The sequence below is a fragment of the Mobula birostris genome, chromosome 11 (assembly GCF_030028105.1).
Source record: "Mobula birostris isolate sMobBir1 chromosome 11, sMobBir1.hap1, whole genome shotgun sequence".
Classification (NCBI taxonomy): domain Eukaryota; kingdom Metazoa; phylum Chordata; class Chondrichthyes; order Myliobatiformes; family Myliobatidae; genus Mobula; species Mobula birostris.
Genome location: NC_092380.1, coordinates 91,800,494 through 91,821,216, shown reverse-complemented (window position 1 = coordinate 91,821,216; position 20,723 = coordinate 91,800,494). Strand labels below are relative to the sequence as shown.

Genomic DNA, 20,723 nt, shown 5'->3' with positions numbered 1-20,723 from the left:
CTACCCTATCTACCTGTGAGGCAACTTTCAGGGATCTGTGGACATGTGCCCCCAGATCCCTCTGCTTCTCCACACTTCCAAGTATCCTGCCATTTACTTTGTACTCTGCCTTGGACTTTATCCTTCCAAAGTGTACCACCTCACACTTCTCCAGGTTGAACTCCATCTACCACTTCTCAGCCCACTTCTGCATCCTATCAATGTCTCTCTGCGATCTTTGACAATCCTCTCCACTATCCACAACACCACCAACCTTTGTGTTGTCTGCAAACTTGCCAACCCACTCTTCTACCCCCACATCCAGGTCGTTAATAAAACTCACGAAAAGTAGAGGTCCCAGAACCGATCCTCGTGGGACACCACTGGTCACAACCCTCCAATCCGAAAGTACTCCCTCCACCATGACCCTCTGCAGGCAAGCCAATTCTGAATCCACCTGGCCAAACTTCCCTGGATCCCATGCCTTCTGACTTTCTGAATAAGCTTACCATGTGGAACCTCGTCAAATGCCTTACTAAAATCCATGTTGATCACATCCACTGCAATACCCTCATCTATATGCCTGGTCACCTCCTCAATGTACTCTAAGCCATATACAACCTTGAGATCCATCTTCTTGCAGGCACCCACAAAACAAAACTATCAGGCTTGTTAGACACGATCTGCCCTTCACAAAGCCATGTTGACTGTCCCTGATCAGACCATGATTCTCTAAATGCTCATAGATCCTAGCTCTGAGAATCTTTTCTAACAGCTTTCTCACCACAGACATAAGGCTTACTGGTCTATAATTACCCGGACTATCCCTATTACTTTTTTTGAACAAGGGGACAATGTTTGCCTCCCTCCAATCCTCCGGTACCATTCCCACGGACAACAAGGACATAAAGATCCTAGCCAGAGGCTCAGCAATCTCTTTCCTCGCCTCATGGAGCAGCCTGGGGAATATTCCATCAGACCCTGGGGACTTATCCGTCCTAATGTATCTTAACAACTCCCAACACCTCCTCTCCCTTAATATCAACATGCTCCAGAACATCAACCTCACTCATATTGTTCTCACCGTCATCACGTTCCCTCTCATTGGTGAATACCGAAGAGAAGTATTCATTGAGGGCCTCGCTCATTTCCACAGCCTCCAGGCACATCTTCCCACCTTTATCTCTAATCGATCCTACCTTCACTTCTGTCATCCTTTTGTTCTTCACATAATTGAAGAATGCCTTGGGGTTTTCCTTTACCCTATTCGCCAAGGCCATCTCATGCCCCATTCTTGCTCTTCTCAGCCCCTTCTTAAGCTCCTTTCTTGCTACCCTATATTCCTCAATAGACCCATCTGATCCTTGCTTCCTAAACCTCATGTATGCTGCCTTCTTCCACCTGACTAGATTCTCCACCTCACTTGTCACCCATGGTTCCTTCACCCTACCATTCTTTATCTTCCTCATCGGGACAAATTTATCCCTAAATCCTGCAAGGAATCCCGAAACATCGACCACATGTCCATAGTACATTTCCCTGCAAAAACATCATCCCAATTCACACCCGCACGTTCTAGACTTATAGCCTCATAATTTACCCTTCCCCAATTAAAAATTTTCCTGTCCTCTCTGTTTGTATTAATGACTCTGCAGCTCATGTTTTCTAATTTATTAGTTTACTTTTTTTCTATTTGCACGATTTGTCCTCTTTTGCATATTGGATATTTGTTGGTCTTCGGTGTAGGTGGTTTTCCGTGGATTCTATTGTGTGTCTTTGTTTTGTGGGTGCCTGCAAGAAGATGGATCTCAAGGTTGTATATGGCTTAGAGTACATACTTCGATAATAAATTTGAACTTTAGTGACGCTGGCAAGAGAACAGCAAAGTGGCTATCATAAATGTAGTGCAATTGAGTTAGCTTTTTGTTTGAAAACTTTTATTCTTTCTCCTTATTTAAGCCTCCCCTGTTATTTTCTTTTCTCTTTCGTGGTTTCTCTTTTTCCTGATCTATATGAGGATCTGAAATACAGTCAGGAAAAGAACATGAGAAATAGCAGAAGTTATAGATCATCTGGTCCTTCAAGCCTGCTCCGTCTTCATAAAGACCAAGGTTAATCTTTTGCTTAAATTGTTTTCCAACACTAACCACATAATTCTTTTCATATAAAGCTTTCTGTTTTTGTTTTTTTGTTATATACAATGACTGAGTCTCCACAACCGCCCCCCCTCCCCCTCCCGGTTTGAAACTCCAAAGGATCACTGCCTCCTGAGGCATATCTTGTAATCTTCATCATTTGTGTGCCCTACTTTTCTAGATTCCTCTGCCAGGAAATGTATCTTACCTGTATTGAATCTGTCAAGGCCTTTAAGAATTTTGTATAATTTGATGAGCTCGTTCATTCTTCTAAACTCCAGAGAATAACCCCAGTTACTCTTTATGCAGCAAAACTTCCAACCATAGAACTAGTCCAGTAAATCTTAACGACATTCCCTCAATAGAGAGCTTATCCTTTCTTAGGTAAGGAGACTGAAACTATTCCCACACAGCGATTAAACCTGGGCTTTGTAATGTTCAACACATTTATTTGGTATTTAAATGGAAGAGAGGGCAATCATGAGCCACATATTTTGTTTTGGTCAAATGTGCTTTATTTCGGTGACAAAATGTAGTTCAAAATTAAACAGTGGAGATAATATTTTCCATGGTATTATTTTTATTTATTTACTTATTTATTTATTGAGATACAGTGCGGAACAGATCCTTCCAGCCCTCTGAGCTGCACCACCCAGCAACCCTCAATTTAACCCTAGCCTAATCACAGGACCATTTACAATGACCTATTAACCTACTAACCGGTACATATTTGGAGTGTGGGAGGAAATCGGAGCACCCGGAGAAAACCCATGCATTCAGCGGATAGGATTCCTTACAGATGTCACCAGAATTGAACTCTGAACTCTGCCTTGAACTGTAATGGCATCACACTGACCTCTATGCTACTATGGGTATAAACTAGAGTTTAACTTGATTTCTAATTCTAGAATTTTAATGCCCTGGCAAGTACTGTTTGAAATTTGATTGTTGGAATGGATTTGAAGAACACTGGCAGAGTTGAAATGTATATCCTTTTCCTAGTAATACTGCAAAGATGAATGCCGAGCTAACATCTGGAACCATTCCAGTCCATGTGGTAGAACTGGGTAGTGAGTCCCAGGATTTTCCAGCAGTATTGAAGGAATGGTGATATATATCCTAAGTCAGTGATGCGCAGTTGGTGGAACTTAAAGGTGTTGATTTTTGTTGCATCTGCTGTGTCAATCCTTCAAGGTGGTGAATTTGCTGGTTTGGGAATTATTCCGAAAGGAGTTTTGGGTGGTTGCTACAATACCACAGTGTACAAGTGGAGGATGCACTGGAAGTTTACGCAGATAGATGAAATCGAAGGAGGAGACTGTTTGCTCTGGATGATGACTAGCTGTTTGTTGTTTACAGTTGCACCAATACATCATGCTGGAGCTATCAGTCTAGCCAGTAACATCCATATCCCAGAACTCAATAAAATATAACAAGTGAATTTTATAGATAGTAGTGAGGCCTTGTGGAGTCAGGACGTGAGTAATGTTGCAAAATATCCAACTTCTGACATGTTCTGGTATCCGCAGCATGTTTGTAATTGAAGTTTGAAGATGTGATGATTCCAAGATATTCATGTTCAATATTTAATAGTGAATAGTTCATAAGGTGGTTGGATTATTTTGTGAGAAGGTCATAGCTATAATGTTTCTTGGCACTGTGTTGCACACAACTCGTTGATGTGTCATTATGAGATATCCAACGAATAGAGGCATGCACAATTATCTTCCATGACTAATCTTGCCGCTCACCAATAACTATATAATATGGACAACAATTTTTTTTATTAGCAATAGTTTGATACTGAAGGGAAATAACACAATTTTATAATTTACTGGAAAATGATATCTATGATATAATTAGCTATGTAAGTTTCAGTAAACATAAGGCAAAATATAATAACAAGAGTAAAGAAGTACACTTTTCAGATGCAATTAGATTATTATTTTAATACCATAAATTATATACATATTTAGATAGAAAACTATAAATTTTTGTATAAGTAGATAAAAGTTATGAACAAAAGCCATAGCTTTGACAATAGCAGTAGAAAACGTGAACTATTAATAGGGTTCTAAGCAGCCTCTTGCATCAGTGGCTAGAACATATAGTAGTTCTGAGAGATGTAAATATCTCTGTGTATCAATATTTTAAGAATCTGACAACAACCACAAACCATGTACGTCAGAGTAAGATTAAGGAATATATTCATGTCTAAGACTTATTTTTAAAAAGCAGCCAAGAGTATTTTCTGTGGCTGACTGTGATATAAGTTAAAATAAAATGTATTCATGTTTCAAGAGTTTTTCTGGTAAGATTTAAAATAAGTTTTTAACTGTGTTCTGTGGTTAGATTAAATGCAAACATATTCATAGCTAAGCCTTATTCTTTGTGTCTTTCAATAGAATTTGTGTTATAAGCTATACAATCAAGATTTATTCAGTATGCTAACCACAGGATCTCACCCACTTCACGATGCTTCAAAGATTTTCGCAAACTTTGTAAACTTGAGTGACTGAATTCAATTCAGTGCAATAAGTTAGCAATGAGCCAAAAATATTTAGCTCCCAATATTGTGTGGCACCTCAAAATATATCAATAATTTCAAACATTATAGCATGAAGTATTTGCATGTGATCATAAATGTAATTAGGGTTTAAAGGGCAAATTATTAATACAGTCGGCCCTCCGTATCCGAGGGTTCCACATCCACGGATTCAACCAACCATGGATCGAAAATATTCAGGAAAAAATATTCCAGAAAGTTCCAAAAAGCAAAATTTGAATTTGCCGCGCACCAAGCACTACGCTGAATCCACGCGAATGACGTGATGTGCAGGCATACCCTGCTGTAGCCCCCCGCCATTTCACAGATCCTCAGTCTCTCTCCAGCACTCGTTTGAGCATTGTTTGCCTCGTGGTTTGTTCGTTCGCTACTTGTGTTGTGAGTGAGAGGAAGGAGTTTGAGGCTAGTAAGGGATGGCTGGCTAGCTATGTAAAGTGCTACAGCCTCAAGAACTTAAAGATCACGAGAGAATCGGCATCGGCTGATGCCGAGGCAGCATCCGCGTTCCCAGAAGAGCTATGATGGTTGCGTCTGTACTGAACATGTACAGACTTTTTTTCTTGTCATTATTCCCTCAACAATACAATATAATAACTATTTACATTGTATTAGGTATTATAAGTAATCTAGAGATGATTTAAAGTATACAGGAGGATGTGCGTAGGTTATATGCAAATACTACGCCATTTTACACAAGGGACTTGAGCATCCGCGGATTTTGGTATCCGCGGGGGGTCCTGGAACCAATCCCACGTGGATACCGAGGGACGACTGTACTTAGAAATGTAATTGCATAATCCATGTATTTATAAGTTCTCCAATTCAATTTCAATGGAAAGTAAAGCAAAAAGAAAACATGGAGCTTATAGAGAGTAATATGAAGAACACTGTTTTCTTTTCAGGGCAACTATGCATGTGGTATTCCTCATTACAGAAACACCTGGACAGATACAATGGGCTTGAGTGCCATGGAACAAACATTTGCATAGTACTTCTAGGATTTTTTTTCACATTTAAGAGCATAAAAAGCAGAAGCAGGAGTGAACTACTTGGTCCCAAATGTCTGGTGCACCATTTATGGCTGATTTTGCACCTCAGAATCAATTCTGCATCTTATTCCCAAAATCCTGTAATTTCTTTAATGTCCAAGCATTTGTTTATCTCACTGTTAATTATTAACACAACATTTATTGTCCTCTTCAAAATTGTGAATTCCAAAGATATCAAATCGCCTGTACGCAGAATACTCTTCATATGAAGCTGAAATGGCCAACATCCTGAGACTGCCCTCTAAGCTTTTGATCTTCTATTGTCTTCAAGTGATTGTCTCTCATTTTTCTGTACCAAATTTTACTCAACCTCTCTTTTTAATAGAACCCTTTTATCACGTAAAGCAATCTGTGAACCTATGATGACTCCCAGAGCAGTGTAGCTGTGCAAAGTAAAATTCCCTCAATTACACCAAATGAGGCTGCCACAAAATATAAGCTTAATGAGGCTTGAAATATTCATCTTTCGAATCGTATGAAGCACCTTCATGTTTATGCTCTGAATATCATGAATCTGTAAAATGCCCCAGAATACACCAACATTTTACCAGTGTCTCACTCACTGTGCTGATATTGTGGTTTTCATTTATTTTTACCAAACTAGTAAGATTCACAAAATTTCTTGTCTTGATTACCACCTTGCCTACTCAATAACCAGCCTATATATCTTTGCAGACTTCTTCCATCATTCTCGTAGCTCACTTTTCCACGTGGATGTGTATCTTTGGCAAACTTGAATAAATTACAGTTTGTCTTTTCATCAAAGTGACTGACAAATTATAAATTATTTGAGACCTACTGGTAACAATTTGCCAACCTGAAATTATCTCTTTTTATTCCTATTTTCAATTTTCTGTCTTTTAATCAATACATTTCAGGTAATTATGTTTCTTCATAAATAGATGCTGCCTGACTGAGTTCTTTCAGGAATTTCTGTTTTCGTTTCAGATTTCTAACAACTTCAGTTTTTTTAATATATTATTTTCCTTCCAACTCTTTGTGTGCTTATTTTATGTAACTACCTTTTTCTGTGGTATTTTATTCAGTGCCTTATGAAAATATACTTCATCCACTTGGTGTCTCAGTTATTAACTTGGCTACCTGCTTTTCTTATTACTGTTAATTCTCTCTCTTTATTACCAGTTTCACAGGCATTTAACCACTCCAGCAAGCTTTTTCTGATGCACGTTATCAGAGGACAGTACAGAAGAGGAACAGGCCTTTGGCTCATGATGTCTGGGTGAAAAGCAATGCCAAATTAAATGCATCCCAATGTGCACATGATCCAAATCCCTCCAACCACTGGATATTACTGTGTTTATCTAAAAGCTTCCCACTCCCTCCCCTCTCCCCTTTTTCCCAACCATGATTCCCTTCTCCTTGCCTCCTTCCCACTCTCAGTCTACAATAGGGACCAATATCAGAATCAGGTTTATCATTACTCACATATTTGATGAAATTTGTTTTTATTTTTGCTGCAGCAGTACAGTGCAATACATAAAATTACTACACTACTGGGCATAATATTGTGTATGTGTGCTTTATATGTCTTTCTGTATTTCAATGTTGTAAAGGTCCCACTTCTCCACCAAGTACCTGTAACTGATCTATATCCTTGGACAACCTTCTTCACAGTTTGCAATTCCAAGAATTTCTGTGTTGTCTGTAAATTTACTAGCCAACCCTACAGCATTTTCAACTTAGTTCTTTATATATATGTGTGTGTGTGTGTATATTGCAAACAACAGACATCCCAGCATTTCTAATTTTGAATTTTCATTCCTCGGTATAGCCATTGTATAATCAGTTATTGCTTTGTAAATGTCAAATGCGCTGGAACATTTAATTCCCAGCATTAATCACTGTGCAGCATCATCCCTGCATAACGTTAGGATCAAATCCATTTTTCTGTAGTTGGACATTTAAATATAAATATTGTTTTAGTTGCTGTAAATGCTTTGTGAATTCAAATAAAATGTCTTCAAATTTAACTTTTTACTAATTTTCATTGAATTTTATTTATTGATGTACTACTGTTAAGTTTACTCCATTGCTTTTTATCCCACTGTGTTTATCATTGCTTATTTGGAGGTCATAGTTCCAGATTACCACCTTTTCCAATTTCCAAGCCCCTCAACACACAAGTACTCACAAACACACACACACACACACACACCCATGCATAACCCCTCCCCCCCGCAGAAACCCACACACAACCCCAATCTTCCCCAGCATCATCACCATCCTGCACCATAGATTTATCGACGTTAAATGATCTTAATACCAACTTCTCATGCTGACTTTTCCATTTTGCTGAAAGCAAGCTCCTTTTCTGACTATGATGCAACTTCTAGTGTATTCGTAGGATATTGGAGGTGCACGGGGGGAAAAAAAAGCACTGAGGCAAAATATTAATCTTGATGTATCTGGTCACAGACTAAACTGATTTTGATTTTGCACATCTCAGCAACAGGGTGTTTTAAAGAAAATGCCTTTAGGTCTTGGGAGCTTGTACTGTCCTTCTGCAATTCCAGTGGTCGGCCATCAAGAACAACAATTTTTTTTTTGCCTTGGCTCTAACTGTTGAATGGGCATAACTAGGAAGCATTTAGTTTCTTGGCATTGGTGTTTGTCAGTGCATATTATACTGTTTTCCACTCTTTTTGTCTAGATTCAAAGGAGTACTTGAAAATATTTTCTGCAAACGACAGAAACTGAGGATTAACTGCTTAGATCTAGAACTGAAAATGAAAGAGGTGGAACTGATGACATTTTATTCTAAGGAGCAGCAGCAACGTGTTCAATTGTTTTCCTGTGAGCCTGCAACAGAGAAGGTAAAGTGGTTTGTTAGTAAATTTCTCATGGATAAAAAAGGAACATACTAGATTCTGCAGATGCTGAGAATCCACAACACACACACAAAATGCTGCAGGAACTCAGTAGGTCAGGCAACATCTATGGAAATGAACAAACAGTCAAATTTTTGGGCCAATTTTCTCAGCCTGAAATGTGGACTGATCATTTCCATAAATGCTGCCGAAACTGATAAATCTTTAATCTGATCCATTTGTACATTACCATATGCTAGTAAATTGAAAAAAGGTGTAAATTTCTTTCCCTATCAATATAATGGAAATCATTATGTTAATAGCTCCTCCAAAGAAATTCTCTATCCAGAAGTTGATGATATTGGGTGTGTTTTTGCAGCTTTTATTCCAAAAAGAAACAAAGGCAAATTTTGACTAAGTATGTTGCCATTACACAATTAGCCTCTGATCAAAGGATAACATAAATGCCGTTTAATTCAGTTTATGCAACAAGTTGAAAATTAAACTTGAGTAGTGATCTAGCTATATCCTGTATGTGCATACCTGTTAGCAAGGGTATTCATTGAGGACAAGGTTGCTTTGCAAAAAGCTACTTTGTGTTTCAGCATGATCCCTGTTGAATTTTACACTGCATGCATCATATGCAAGATGTAAATGTTTTACTTATTTTCATATGTACCTATCTGAAATTGAGAATATTAAGCCACTGCACATGAAGAGGTTATAGCAGGCTGTGTCTAGTGATAGTGTGTTCGCATTTAAAGCAGTTCAACCTGGATCCTTCCTGATAAACATCAAGGCAAAGTGTGCTTTAAAGGGTGCAAACTCCTCTCTTAAGTGAACACAATAAAAAAATTCTTTCTGAAATAGTAGTTTAGGGTTGAGTTTATCTCAATGAAAATTAATCTTGGTGGAGTTAAATGCAGTGTAAATGCATTACCCAAGTCAGATTGCAAGACACTTGAGATGAGTAACTCTGATATATGTATATGACATGGAAATACTTAATTTAGAGACGTCTCGACTATGTCTTGCCACTGGGTCCAGATAGGCCGGGACGAGAGACTGAGGCTGACGACCTGCGCAACTCTCCCTCACTTTAATCCAAGTCAAGCGCAAGTCATGACTTCAAACCCAACGCGGAAGAAAGTGATGGTGCTCAACCTTGGCACATGGAACGTGAGAACTCTGCGAGATAACATCAAGGCAGACAGACCAGAGAGAAGAACTGCACTGGTTGCAAAAGAGCTAGCTCGCTACAACATAGACATAGCAGCTCTCAGCGAAACGCGCCTAGCAGACAAGGGCCTGCTGACAGAACGTAGTGGTGGATACACGTTCTTCTGGAGCGGTCGCAGCAGCGCTGAACGACGAGAAACAGGCGTGGGATTTGCCATCAATTCTAACCTCGCCCGTAAACTCACCAAGCACCCAGAGAGCATCAACGACCGCCTGATAACACTTCAGCTCCCACTTGCAAACAAGAAGAGTGCTACGCTGATTAGTGCCTACGCTCCCACCATGACCAACCCAGATGACATTAAAGACAAGTTCTATGAAGAACTCGACGCCCTCATCTCAGCAATCCCACAGTCAGAGAAAGTCATCGTCCTCGGGGACTTCAATGCCAGAGTAGGGACAGACTTCCAAACCTGGGAAGGGATCATTGGAAGACACGGCACTGGCAAGAGTAACAGCAATGGCCTTTTGCTCCTCAAGACGTGTGCCACACATGACCTTGTCATCACCAACACCCTGTTCCGCTTACCCACCCGTAAGAAGACGTCATGGATGCACCCACGCTCGAAGCACTGGCATCTGATTGACTACATCATCACCAGGAAGAGGGACAGGATGGATGTCAGAGTGACGAGAGCCACGTGTGGTGCTGACTGCTGGACCGACCACCGCCTCATTGTGTCCAAGTTCAGGCTTCGCATTCTGCCCATGAGAAGACCCCAAGGGCAGAAGACTGCAAAGAGGTTGAATGTCTCCAAGCTGAAAAGCAGCAGGGTTGCAGAAGAATTCGTCGATGACCTTGAAGACAGACTGCCAGACACACCACAGGAAGACGGGACCAGCGTTGAGGAACAGTGGACGGCCTTCGGAGACGCTGTCTACACTACCGCCCTCGAACATTTCGGACCAGTAACCCGAAGAAACTAAGACTGGTTCGATGAGAATGCTGAAGAAATGCAGGCACTACTAACGGAGAAACATCAACATTACAGAGCGCATCAGAACGACCCCACGTCGCTAGCCAAGAAAGATGCCTTTACCAACGCAAGAAGAAAGGTGCAGAAAAAACTTCGCAAGATGCAGGACAGCTGGTTCAGCAAGAAGGCCGATGAAATCCAGGGCTATGCAGACAGCCACGGCATAAAGCGCTTCTACGATGCACTTAAGGCTGTATACGGACCCCAGTCCTCCGGCTCCTCACCCCTCCTCAACGCAGATGAGACGCAGCTGCTGACAGAGAAGAAGCAGATTCTGGATCGGTGGGCTGAGCACTTTAACAACGTCCTTAACCGCCCTGCCGACATCAACGACAAGACCATTGCCCGCCTGCCCCAGGTAGAGATCAACAAGAACCTCGACACCCTCCCCACAGTAGATGAAGTCAGGAAGGCAGTGAAGCAACTCTCCTGTGGCAAAGCGCCAGGACCCAATGCAATCCCTGCTGAGGTATACAAAGCAGGAGGCCCTGTCATGATGCAAAAGCTCGCGGGGAAGATTCTGGCCCACGTCCTGCTCAACCGCCTTCTCCAACATCTTGAGCAAGGTCTGCTCCCAGAAAGCCAGTGCGGCTTCCGTGCTGAACGTGGGACCGCGGACATGATTTTTGCTGCGCGCCAACTCCAGGAAAAATGCCAGGAGCAACACAGCGACCTCTTTGTGACCTTTGTCGATTTAACCAAGGTTTTCGATACTGTCAGCAGAGAAGGCTTGTGGAAGATCATGGAGAAGTTTGGCTGCCCCAGCAAGTTCATTACAATCGTCCGGCAGTTCCACGACGGTATGATGGTGAAAGTTCTGGATGACGGCGACGAGTCGGAGGCCTTCCCAGTGACAAATGGCGTCAAACAAGGCTGCGTTCTTGCCCCAACTCTGTTCAGTATGGTATTCTCTGCCATGATGCCTTCCATAACTACGAAGAAGGAATCCACGTCAGATACAGGACTGACGGCAGGTTGTTCAACCTTAGGCGCCTACAGGCAGTTACAAAGGTGCGAGAGACTGTCATCAGAGACTTGTTGTTTGCTGATGACTGCGCACTCAACGCCAGCACAGAGCAGGAGATGCAGCGTGAAATGGACTGCTTCTCACAAGCCTGCGACAACTTCAGTCTCACTATCAGCACCAAAAAGACTGAAGTTATGTACCAGACTGCCCCAGGGAAGCCATACCAGGAGCCGCGCATCACGGTGAAGGGCCAGAACCTCCAGGCAGCCGACAACTTCACCTACCTGGGCAGCATACTCTGTCGGGCAGTGAACATAGACGCTGAGGTCAACAACAGGATTGCCTTTGGGAGACTCTGTGAGAACATCTGGGAGCGGAGAGGACTCAGCCTTACCATCAAGCTGAAGGTCTACTGTGCAGTGGTCCTTACCACCCTCCTTTACGCCAGTGAGACCTGGACTGTCTACAGCAGACACGCCAAACAGCTCAACCATTTTCACCTGAGCTGTCTCCGCAGACCCCTCCACATCAGGTGGCAGGACAAAGTCCCCGACACGGAAATCCTGGAACGAGCTGGGCTCTGCAGCGTCTACACCCTCCTGCTGAAAGCCCAAGCCAGGTGGGCTGGACATGTGGTCAGAATGCCGGACAGCCGATTGCCTAAGCAGCTGCTGTACGGAGAATTGTGTCAGGGCAAGCGCTCAGTCGGGGGGCAGAAGAAACGTTACAAAGACTGCCTGAAAGCATCCCTCAAAGGCCTGGGTGTCGACATCAACACGTGCCCTTGACCGTCCAGCTTGGCGCAGCAAGATCACCACAGGAGCCCGTGCAGCTGAAGTCAGGCGCATCATCGAGGCGCAACGAAAGCGTGCTGTGCGCAAGGCCCGAGCAGCATCCACTGCCACGACAGCACCCACCCACTTGTGTCCCACATGTGGGCGAGCCTTCAGGGCCCGGATTGGCCTCATCAGTCACCTCCGGACCCACAGCCACCAATCTCCCATTTGACTTTGAAGCCATGGTCATCTTCGACTACGAAGGATGAACAACAACAAACAACTTAATTTAGGCAGTATGTGGAGAAAGAAACATTGTTACCATCTTCTTAAACACAAGAGATTCTGCAGATGCTAGAAATCTTGAGCAGCAGGTACAAGATGCTGGAGGAAACTTGGCAGGTGAGGCATCATCCATGGAGAGAAGTAAACAGAACTGAGAAGAGGGAACAGAAGTCAGAACATGGAGGAGGGGGAAGGAATTAAAGCTGTCAGGTGATAGGTGAAACCAGGAAGGGAGAGGGGAGGGGTGAAGTAAGAAGCTGGGAAGTGATAGATGGAAGAGGGGAGGGACTGAAGAAGAAGGAATCTAATAGGAGATGGCAGGAGAAAGGGCACCAAAGGAAAGTGGGGAAAAGAGAAAGGGTGAGAGGGAAGCCAGAATGGGGGATAGAAAAGATCTAATCGTAATTGAACGATACTGAGAATCTTAACAGATTTTAAGATAGTTGAAATAAAAGGGGGTGAGAAGTTTAAACAACAGAATTATAATCTGGGGCAAATGTGTAAGTAGTACTTGAAATCTAAAAATTTTGAATCCAAAAGTTTGTAAAATTTTCTGTGAAGTAATTCTTCTGAAGGATACAAACGGAGAAATCTCAAAGCGGAATAGGGTGAAAATTTAAAATGACAATAAACTAGAAGGTCAAAGTTCATAAAATAGAGCAAAATATTTGTTAGTCTATAGCAACAAACAATCTCTGGAACAAGTTAGCACATCAAATAGCGCCTGTGAGATGAAAGGAATTGTTGGCATTTCAGGTTTGGTCTCATCTCCATTTGTCAATCTGTGGTCTTTTAATGCAGAGGTAACGATGATGTAAATAGTGTATATTGCTCCAACATGATTTTATCAAAGGGATATTACTTTTTCATATATTTGCTATAGCCTTTGAAGATGTAACAAAAGGATGAATAAAGGGCAACTCATAAATGCAGGATTTCTTGAAGATATTTGATACGTGCCGCATAAACGCTATAAAGATTATATAAAAATGCCTACAGTTGGAACAATATACTGTCATTGGATAAAGAACAGACAAACAAGCAGAGAACAGTCAAGATAAATGGTAGTTCTCAGACTGGAAATCAGTGTCTAATGAGGTGCAACGTGCATTAGTGCTGAAACCTCAACTGTATATCATCTGTACTGATGATTTAAATGAAGGGACCAAATTTGTGGATGAGATTGAAAATAAGTTGCGAGGAGGACCCAAAGAGCCTCTATCAGTTAAGTGAATGGGCACAAATTTGGCATTTGTGGTCTCCATGTTTAAGGAATGATGGAAACAATGCAGACGAGAGGAAATATTTGATGACTGTGGAAAGGTTTTGCAAATTAGGCCTGTACAAAAAGGAAATCTTATGAAAATATAAGATTCTTAGTGGGATTGCAAGTGGCTGCTGAGAGGATGTCTAGTGGTGTTATTTGGAACTGGGGATGTAGTTTAAGAATAAATAAGAATTTAATTCTCATCTGCAAAGTAATTATTTCTGAGGATTGTAACTTTGGAATTCTCTACATCAGAGAACTGAGGAAATGCAGTTATTGAATATATTCAAGGTAGAGACTGATAGGCATTTTAACTACAGGAGAGTCAAGGCGTATGCAGAGAGAGCAGCAAAATAGTCTTAAGACTGAGACTGAATTAGCCGTGTTCATGTTAAGTGGCAAGGCATACTCAAGGGGCAAAGTTACCTACCCTCCTGTTTAGTTTTGATATATTGTGAGTATTCGAAACTCTCAGTGTTGATACATAAGAGGAGATGTAGGGGCAGTTGTATCTTAAGAATTTCTATTGGATCTCCTACACTCGGTCAAATTCTATTGAGATTCTCCTTTCCATATTTTAGTTCAGTAATTTCCGATCAAAATCTCTGCTAATCTTTTTTTACACTAGACGCTATTCACCTGTACATCCCTGCTTTCTATCCTAAGACAAACTTGTTCCTTTCTCTTACCCCACTACACCTTTCCTGGTGTCTATTTTAATTTAAAATGGTGCATTTGTTCTTTCTGACAAAACTGTTTGAACTATTTCTTTCTCAATGGATGGTATCTGTCCACCTAATATTTCCAGCTTTTAGTTTTAATTTTGTCTTTATCGAAAACATAGAATGTAACATGTTCCAAAAATCTTACATTAACCTCCAGTGTTAACACCTGTTGTCGGTGTAAACAATCGGTATAATATCATGAGACAAGTCTTTTATTTATGGTAATAGTGGAACATGATCCTGACTGTACAGCATTTGCATGATGTTGATCACCTGCATGATATTTGTGTAGTTTTAAAGCCTTTGGTTACACACTCAAAATGCTAAAGGAACTGAACAGGTCAGGCAACATCTATGGGGGAAGTAAATAGTCAGCGTTTTGGGTCAAGACCCTTCATCAGGACTGACCTGCTGAGTTCATCCAGCACTTTATTTGTGTTGCTCAAGATTTTCAGTATCTAGAGAATCTTTTGTGTGTTAGTCCGCAACAGAATTCATAAATGATTTCATTACAGAGCTTCTTTAAAAATAGAGTAATATTTTGTAATATGCACTTGATTAACATGTGATTTGATCTGCCCAATGTTTAGGCAAACTGCAAGTATGAACAGAAGCTTGCTGTACTAAAAACCCAATATAACCATATTCAACAGAAAATTAAAACTGTGGAGAAAATGCTTGAGGAAAACAGTAACTGGTTACATCGTGTGGAGAACGAAATTTGCTTATTGGGCCAGGATGGAAAAATACCCCAGGTAGAACAGGAATGTACAATTTCATTTATATCAGATTTTCTTTATATTCACGCTTTTCAACATTGCACCTGGAAACAGCCAGTCTAATATTGAAGCCTGATTAAAATCTGCTATGCTATTGAGATAGATATAACCTTAAGAGTTCAAACATCACATGTATTTTATACATGGTTGTCAGTAATGTTGCTTATATCTAAAGATTTGCTGATCTTTAAGAACAAGATGACAGGTTTGTTAGCATCCAAAATGTTATGCAGTTTTGACATCTGTTTGTGTGCCATTTTCAGACCAAATGTAGTTCTTCATGTTTCAAACCAATTATATGTCAATGTCAATTAACAATTGCTGGACTCAATAGTGTTCAATCTACCTTCATTTCCAATTAATTGAAGGTATGGTCAAAGCTAAAAAGAGTTTCTTATTCTAAAACCATTGGCAAGAATTGATCTGTTGAATCAGGGAAAAGGAGGACACACTTGGGAGATAGCTAGTGCTAGATAATGAAGTGTGCAAATTGATATTTAAACTGTTCAAAAATGATCCGTGTGTATTATTTTAAAATACCTGCCTCATATGCCAACAGGAGAAATATACCTGGGTTAGAAATGTGCCGATGTCATCCTTTGGAAGACTAGTGGCTTTCATGCTGCATTGTACATATTAATTTATGTGGAACAAGAGTTTTGTCATAAGGTGTATACTGCTGTGCTTCAGCAGAGAGATAGATTGCATATTATTACACCGTGCAAAGGTTGTCAAACTGGGAGGCCAGGATGTTAGTGGAAATTGGATGTGGAGTGACTAAGTAGAATGATGTAGACCTAGCAAGAAGTACAAGAATTACAGGTATTAACATTAACATATACAGTAATCCTTGGGGCCTAATAGGATGAACAAAAGAAGACCTCAAGCAGAAGGAGTACAGATTAGAGAACCAAAGAAATGGTTGATAAGTAGGACTGTGAGAAGTTCTTTGAAAATTGGGAGGTTGGAGGAATTACAAAGAATTCCAGAAAGCAGGTATAATGGCTGAAAGCATTGCCACTTGTGGTCAAAATAAGAAAATATCAGATTTTAGGATGAGCAGAAAATAGAAATTACGTTTTCATGTTCCACTGGATTGTTGGCCTTCGCAGTCATAACTCATGATTCTGGCAGTGTTGCATTTGAATTTATACTTTAGCATCATCAGCACTAAGTTCCAACAAATGCTCATTATGCTCCACTTCCGAAGAAGGAAAATAGCTATAGATGAGAATTTGGCAATATAAATACTTCAGTAAGAAATTAAAAATATTTACCAAATTTCTAAAATCTTAAAATCAAGCATCAATTACATATGCATGGAGTATACTTTCTCTACTAAACTCACAATTTTCAAGTTTGCAGATACTGCTGGCAGTTTTAAGAAATTCTTTTGGCAGGATGAGTAATGCTAAACATCTCAAGTACACCAGTAAAATGTTGCTTCATTTTTCTTTCCTGCTTTCCTAAGGTTACATTTCTATTAACTTCCTCACCACCATGTATCAAAGTACCTTCCTGCTTTTCCAGAAAACAATGTCAGTTAGGCTCATGACACAAAAATGATCATTCAAAATATGCAAATTTTGACAGGTGCTAGTTTGCTATCCCCTATGGCATAAACAACACAGAGTATGAATGGTTATGCACATGACATGCAAGCGTAAAGAAAATCAATATAGGACAGTCAGATCTTGAAATCCTGACCTACTTTTCTGTTCTGTGGTTGCAAGATTACAATACAGCATCTGCTGAAACCTTAAGTTAACTTATTTCAAAATAAGTCAAGTCAAGTCACTTTTTATTGTCATTTCGACCACAACTGCTGGTACAGTACACAACAAAAATGAGACAGCGTTTTTCAGGACCATGGTGTTACATGATCCTGAGCATTTCTAACATTCTCTTTTCTTTCAGATTTCCATCAAAAGCAACATTCTGGATTGCATAACTCCTGGTTTGTTTATCCCTTCCCCTTTACATTCCTGTATGTGGAACAAAAATCATCACCTTTGTCTAGGCCAGGAGCGTCCAACCTGGGATCCATGGACCCCTTGGTTAATGGTAGGGATCCGTGGCATAAAAGAGTTTGGGAACCCTTGATCTAGACAATACCAGCAGCATCCACTTCACCTGGATTATCTTGTTTTCCACTGACTGCATCACAAACATTCTCATTGTTTTCTTCCACTTAGTAACATAAGAATCGCTCATTTTCTCACTTTTCCGGTTATGACAAAAGGTCATAAACACGTGATATCTTTCTCCTGCTCCACAAATAATGCTTAGTCTATTGAGTATCTTAGCATTTTCTATCATTATTTAACCTTTCTATCCTCTGGCATCATCCTTTGTCTCCTATTACCAAACCAGTTTCAAATCCAATTTGCCAACATGCCTGGATTGTATGGGCTCAGTACTTTTGGACCAGCATTCCATGTGAGGCTTTGTCAGTGGCCTTACTAAAGTCCATGTAAGTCACATCAGTTGCACTGGACTCATCAATATACTTAGTGGTCTTTTCAAACTACAGCATCAGTGAGTAGAATCTATCAGCACCAGTTTTCAATCGTCAAATGTATTTACACCCTTTTACCTTTGCATATCCACAAGCAGCGTTTTTTGTATGCAAGTTCTTCTGAAGTGTTTTCATGTTGGCCATTACTTGTATTTCTTGCTGTTTGTGTATTTTGATTGATGTGAGATGAATGTTGCAGATAGCTCGTTTGTTCTTAGAAAAATATTTTTGTTAACAGGTCCTTAAACAAGAACTACAGTGTTGTCATTTAAAGATGGAAATTGTGGACTTAAAACAGCAAATTCAGCATATGACTCGCTTGTTTTGTCTCCACAAGCCAGTGAACAGAAGAACAGAAAAGTAAATCTCTAACATTTATCATATTTTGCATTAAACTTACAAACATATGACATTTGATGGGATTATAGAGATTTATTACTTTGAAGAGGTTTACACCCACTCCTCATAAGTTTTCACTCATTAAAATCAATAGATGGGAAAACACAGGCATACACCAGAAAATATTCCTTTGAAGCCATGAACAATCCTAATGTCAGCACATTAATCTGGATTTTCTTGATAAATATTAGCAGTGCTGAGTAAAGCAGCGGCATTTCCACTACTGTATTTTGTAATTCCTGCAAAAGCATGTTTCCTGCAACATGATTCAGTGAATTTTGTCTGCTAATCCTGTACCAGGACTGGATGGAATATCCATTCTAAGTAAATGCAGATTATCAGATAGTGAATTGGAAGGTATGGACAATTTGCTGCTTCCCAGGAATTGCAGATGCGTGAATTGTATTCCTCCACATTTTTCAAAGTTTCATATTTTATTAAATTAGTGAAATACAGTACCTTTGTTTAAAAAGAGAAAAAAATATGTTAGGTGGTGAAGCATATAATGTCAGAGAAATAGCATCACCATTAACATTTAAGTCTATTGGGTGGTGGCATTGCTATTAAATGAAAAAAATGTTGAAGTTTTCTGTTTATTCAGATACATAGATAGTCCTGGTTGTAACTTAATCTATAATCATAATGAGTCATCAATCAAACAACCAAACAAAAAATTTCTTTATTCTTTTAGAGTCCTGCTATAAGAACAGGAATTTTGCCAAGTCGTTTGTGGTTAAATTAGGAATTCCAGATTTCTATAGGTTCTTGTCCAGTTTAGCAAATATAAGAACATTTTACTGCATTGGGCAAGATACTGAGTTTTTGCAGCACAAGAAAAATCCAAAATCCAATATTATCTGAAACCTTGCACTGTTTTACAATATGTTTTAACTTAATTGCCATAATAATTATTTACTTTACTCCCACTTTATAGGCTTATGAATACTTTACTTCCTGCATTCCACCAGCAATATCAAACATTAAAAAAAGGTGGACTTGCTTCAGGAACTGCTGAGGATACATTTTTAGAAGTGGAACAGTTAGTAAAAGATTGGAATGAGAATGTTTTGGAAGATCAAGTTTCAGAATTACCTGAAATGATAAGGGATCAACTAAATATTGCTGCCATCATGAATTTCTCACAACACACCTATTGCCAGGCTACACCATGCGGTATGTAAACAGTTAACTGTTGTTTAATTATAATTATTTATCATCACTTCTTTGATTTGACAAATTAATTTTTGGTAGAAAGTTTACAACAAATCAGAAATAGTGTCTGTATGGCCAAATTTTGTCATTAGCTGCAGATAGCATAGTTAAGTGCAGTTTTGACTTTTCATTTATGAGTAAGCAAAAAACACCTTTCTGAATTTAATTTTATCAATTATAAATTGAAACTAAATAGAATAGTATGCATATGAGTGAAAATAGCTGCCAAGAAAATTCTAAGCATTTTATAGAATGTTAATGCTGGTAAGTCTAAATGCAGTGGATTCCAGTTAATTGGGACAAATCGGGATCAGTATATTTTGCCGCAGTGAAGCAACTGCCTCAATCAGCTGAAGTTTCATGGAAATAGTTAAAAGGTATAAGAGAGACAAACTACCATTTAACTGAGTAACAATTTATGTATTTAAATAAAATAGAGAACTAATTAGAACATTGTCAATACCTCTATAATACTATAAAACAGTGTATTAGTTCCTAATAGTTATTGATGGAGGAATTCATCTGCCATGTTCTTTTGCTTGGCTATAAATGAACAAAATGAGCACAGACACCTAGTGAAGATAATAGACTACCTTCATACAACACTTTAGACAACTGCGTCCTTCAAATCTTCATCTTCATAGTGTAGATGATTTCGGCAAGCTAAAATCAGCACGAGAGGTAGTTCATTGATGATGCAGTGCCAAGTTTAAAAATAGCTCGGAAACTTTTAGCTTTCTTTCAGCGGGCTGAAATCAGCGCAAGAGCTCGTTTGTTGGTGTTGGAGTGCAAGTTTTAAAAAGGGCTTGGGAGCTTTCAGCTTTCTTGCGGCAGGCTGAAATCTGTGCAGTGCCAATAAAAAGAAAGAAGGTGCCGGTGCAGCGGCCATTGTGTGAGTGGGCCAGTGTCAGAATGGTCTGTCTTTGGCTCAACAGCTTGAACAAGCACAGGTGGAGGGTCTAAGTAAGTAAGAAAGCTTCTAGTAAGTTTTTTTTTCCCCTGTTAGTACATAGCTAGTGCAC

The 20,723-nt window shown here is 39.8% G+C and overlaps 1 protein-coding gene across 1 annotated transcript in view; it reads left to right on the top strand.

The window, feature by feature from the left end:
- The window catches only part of LOC140205255 (kinesin-like protein KIF18A), a 114,577-nt gene that overhangs the window by 55,736 nt on the left and 38,118 nt on the right, over positions 1 to 20,723 (top strand). The window contains 4 exon segments of the mRNA XM_072272706.1: positions 8,401 to 8,563; positions 15,384 to 15,548; positions 18,329 to 18,450; positions 19,424 to 19,662. Coding sequence (XP_072128807.1) covers positions 8,401 to 8,563; positions 15,384 to 15,548; positions 18,329 to 18,450; positions 19,424 to 19,662 — 689 coding nt within the window.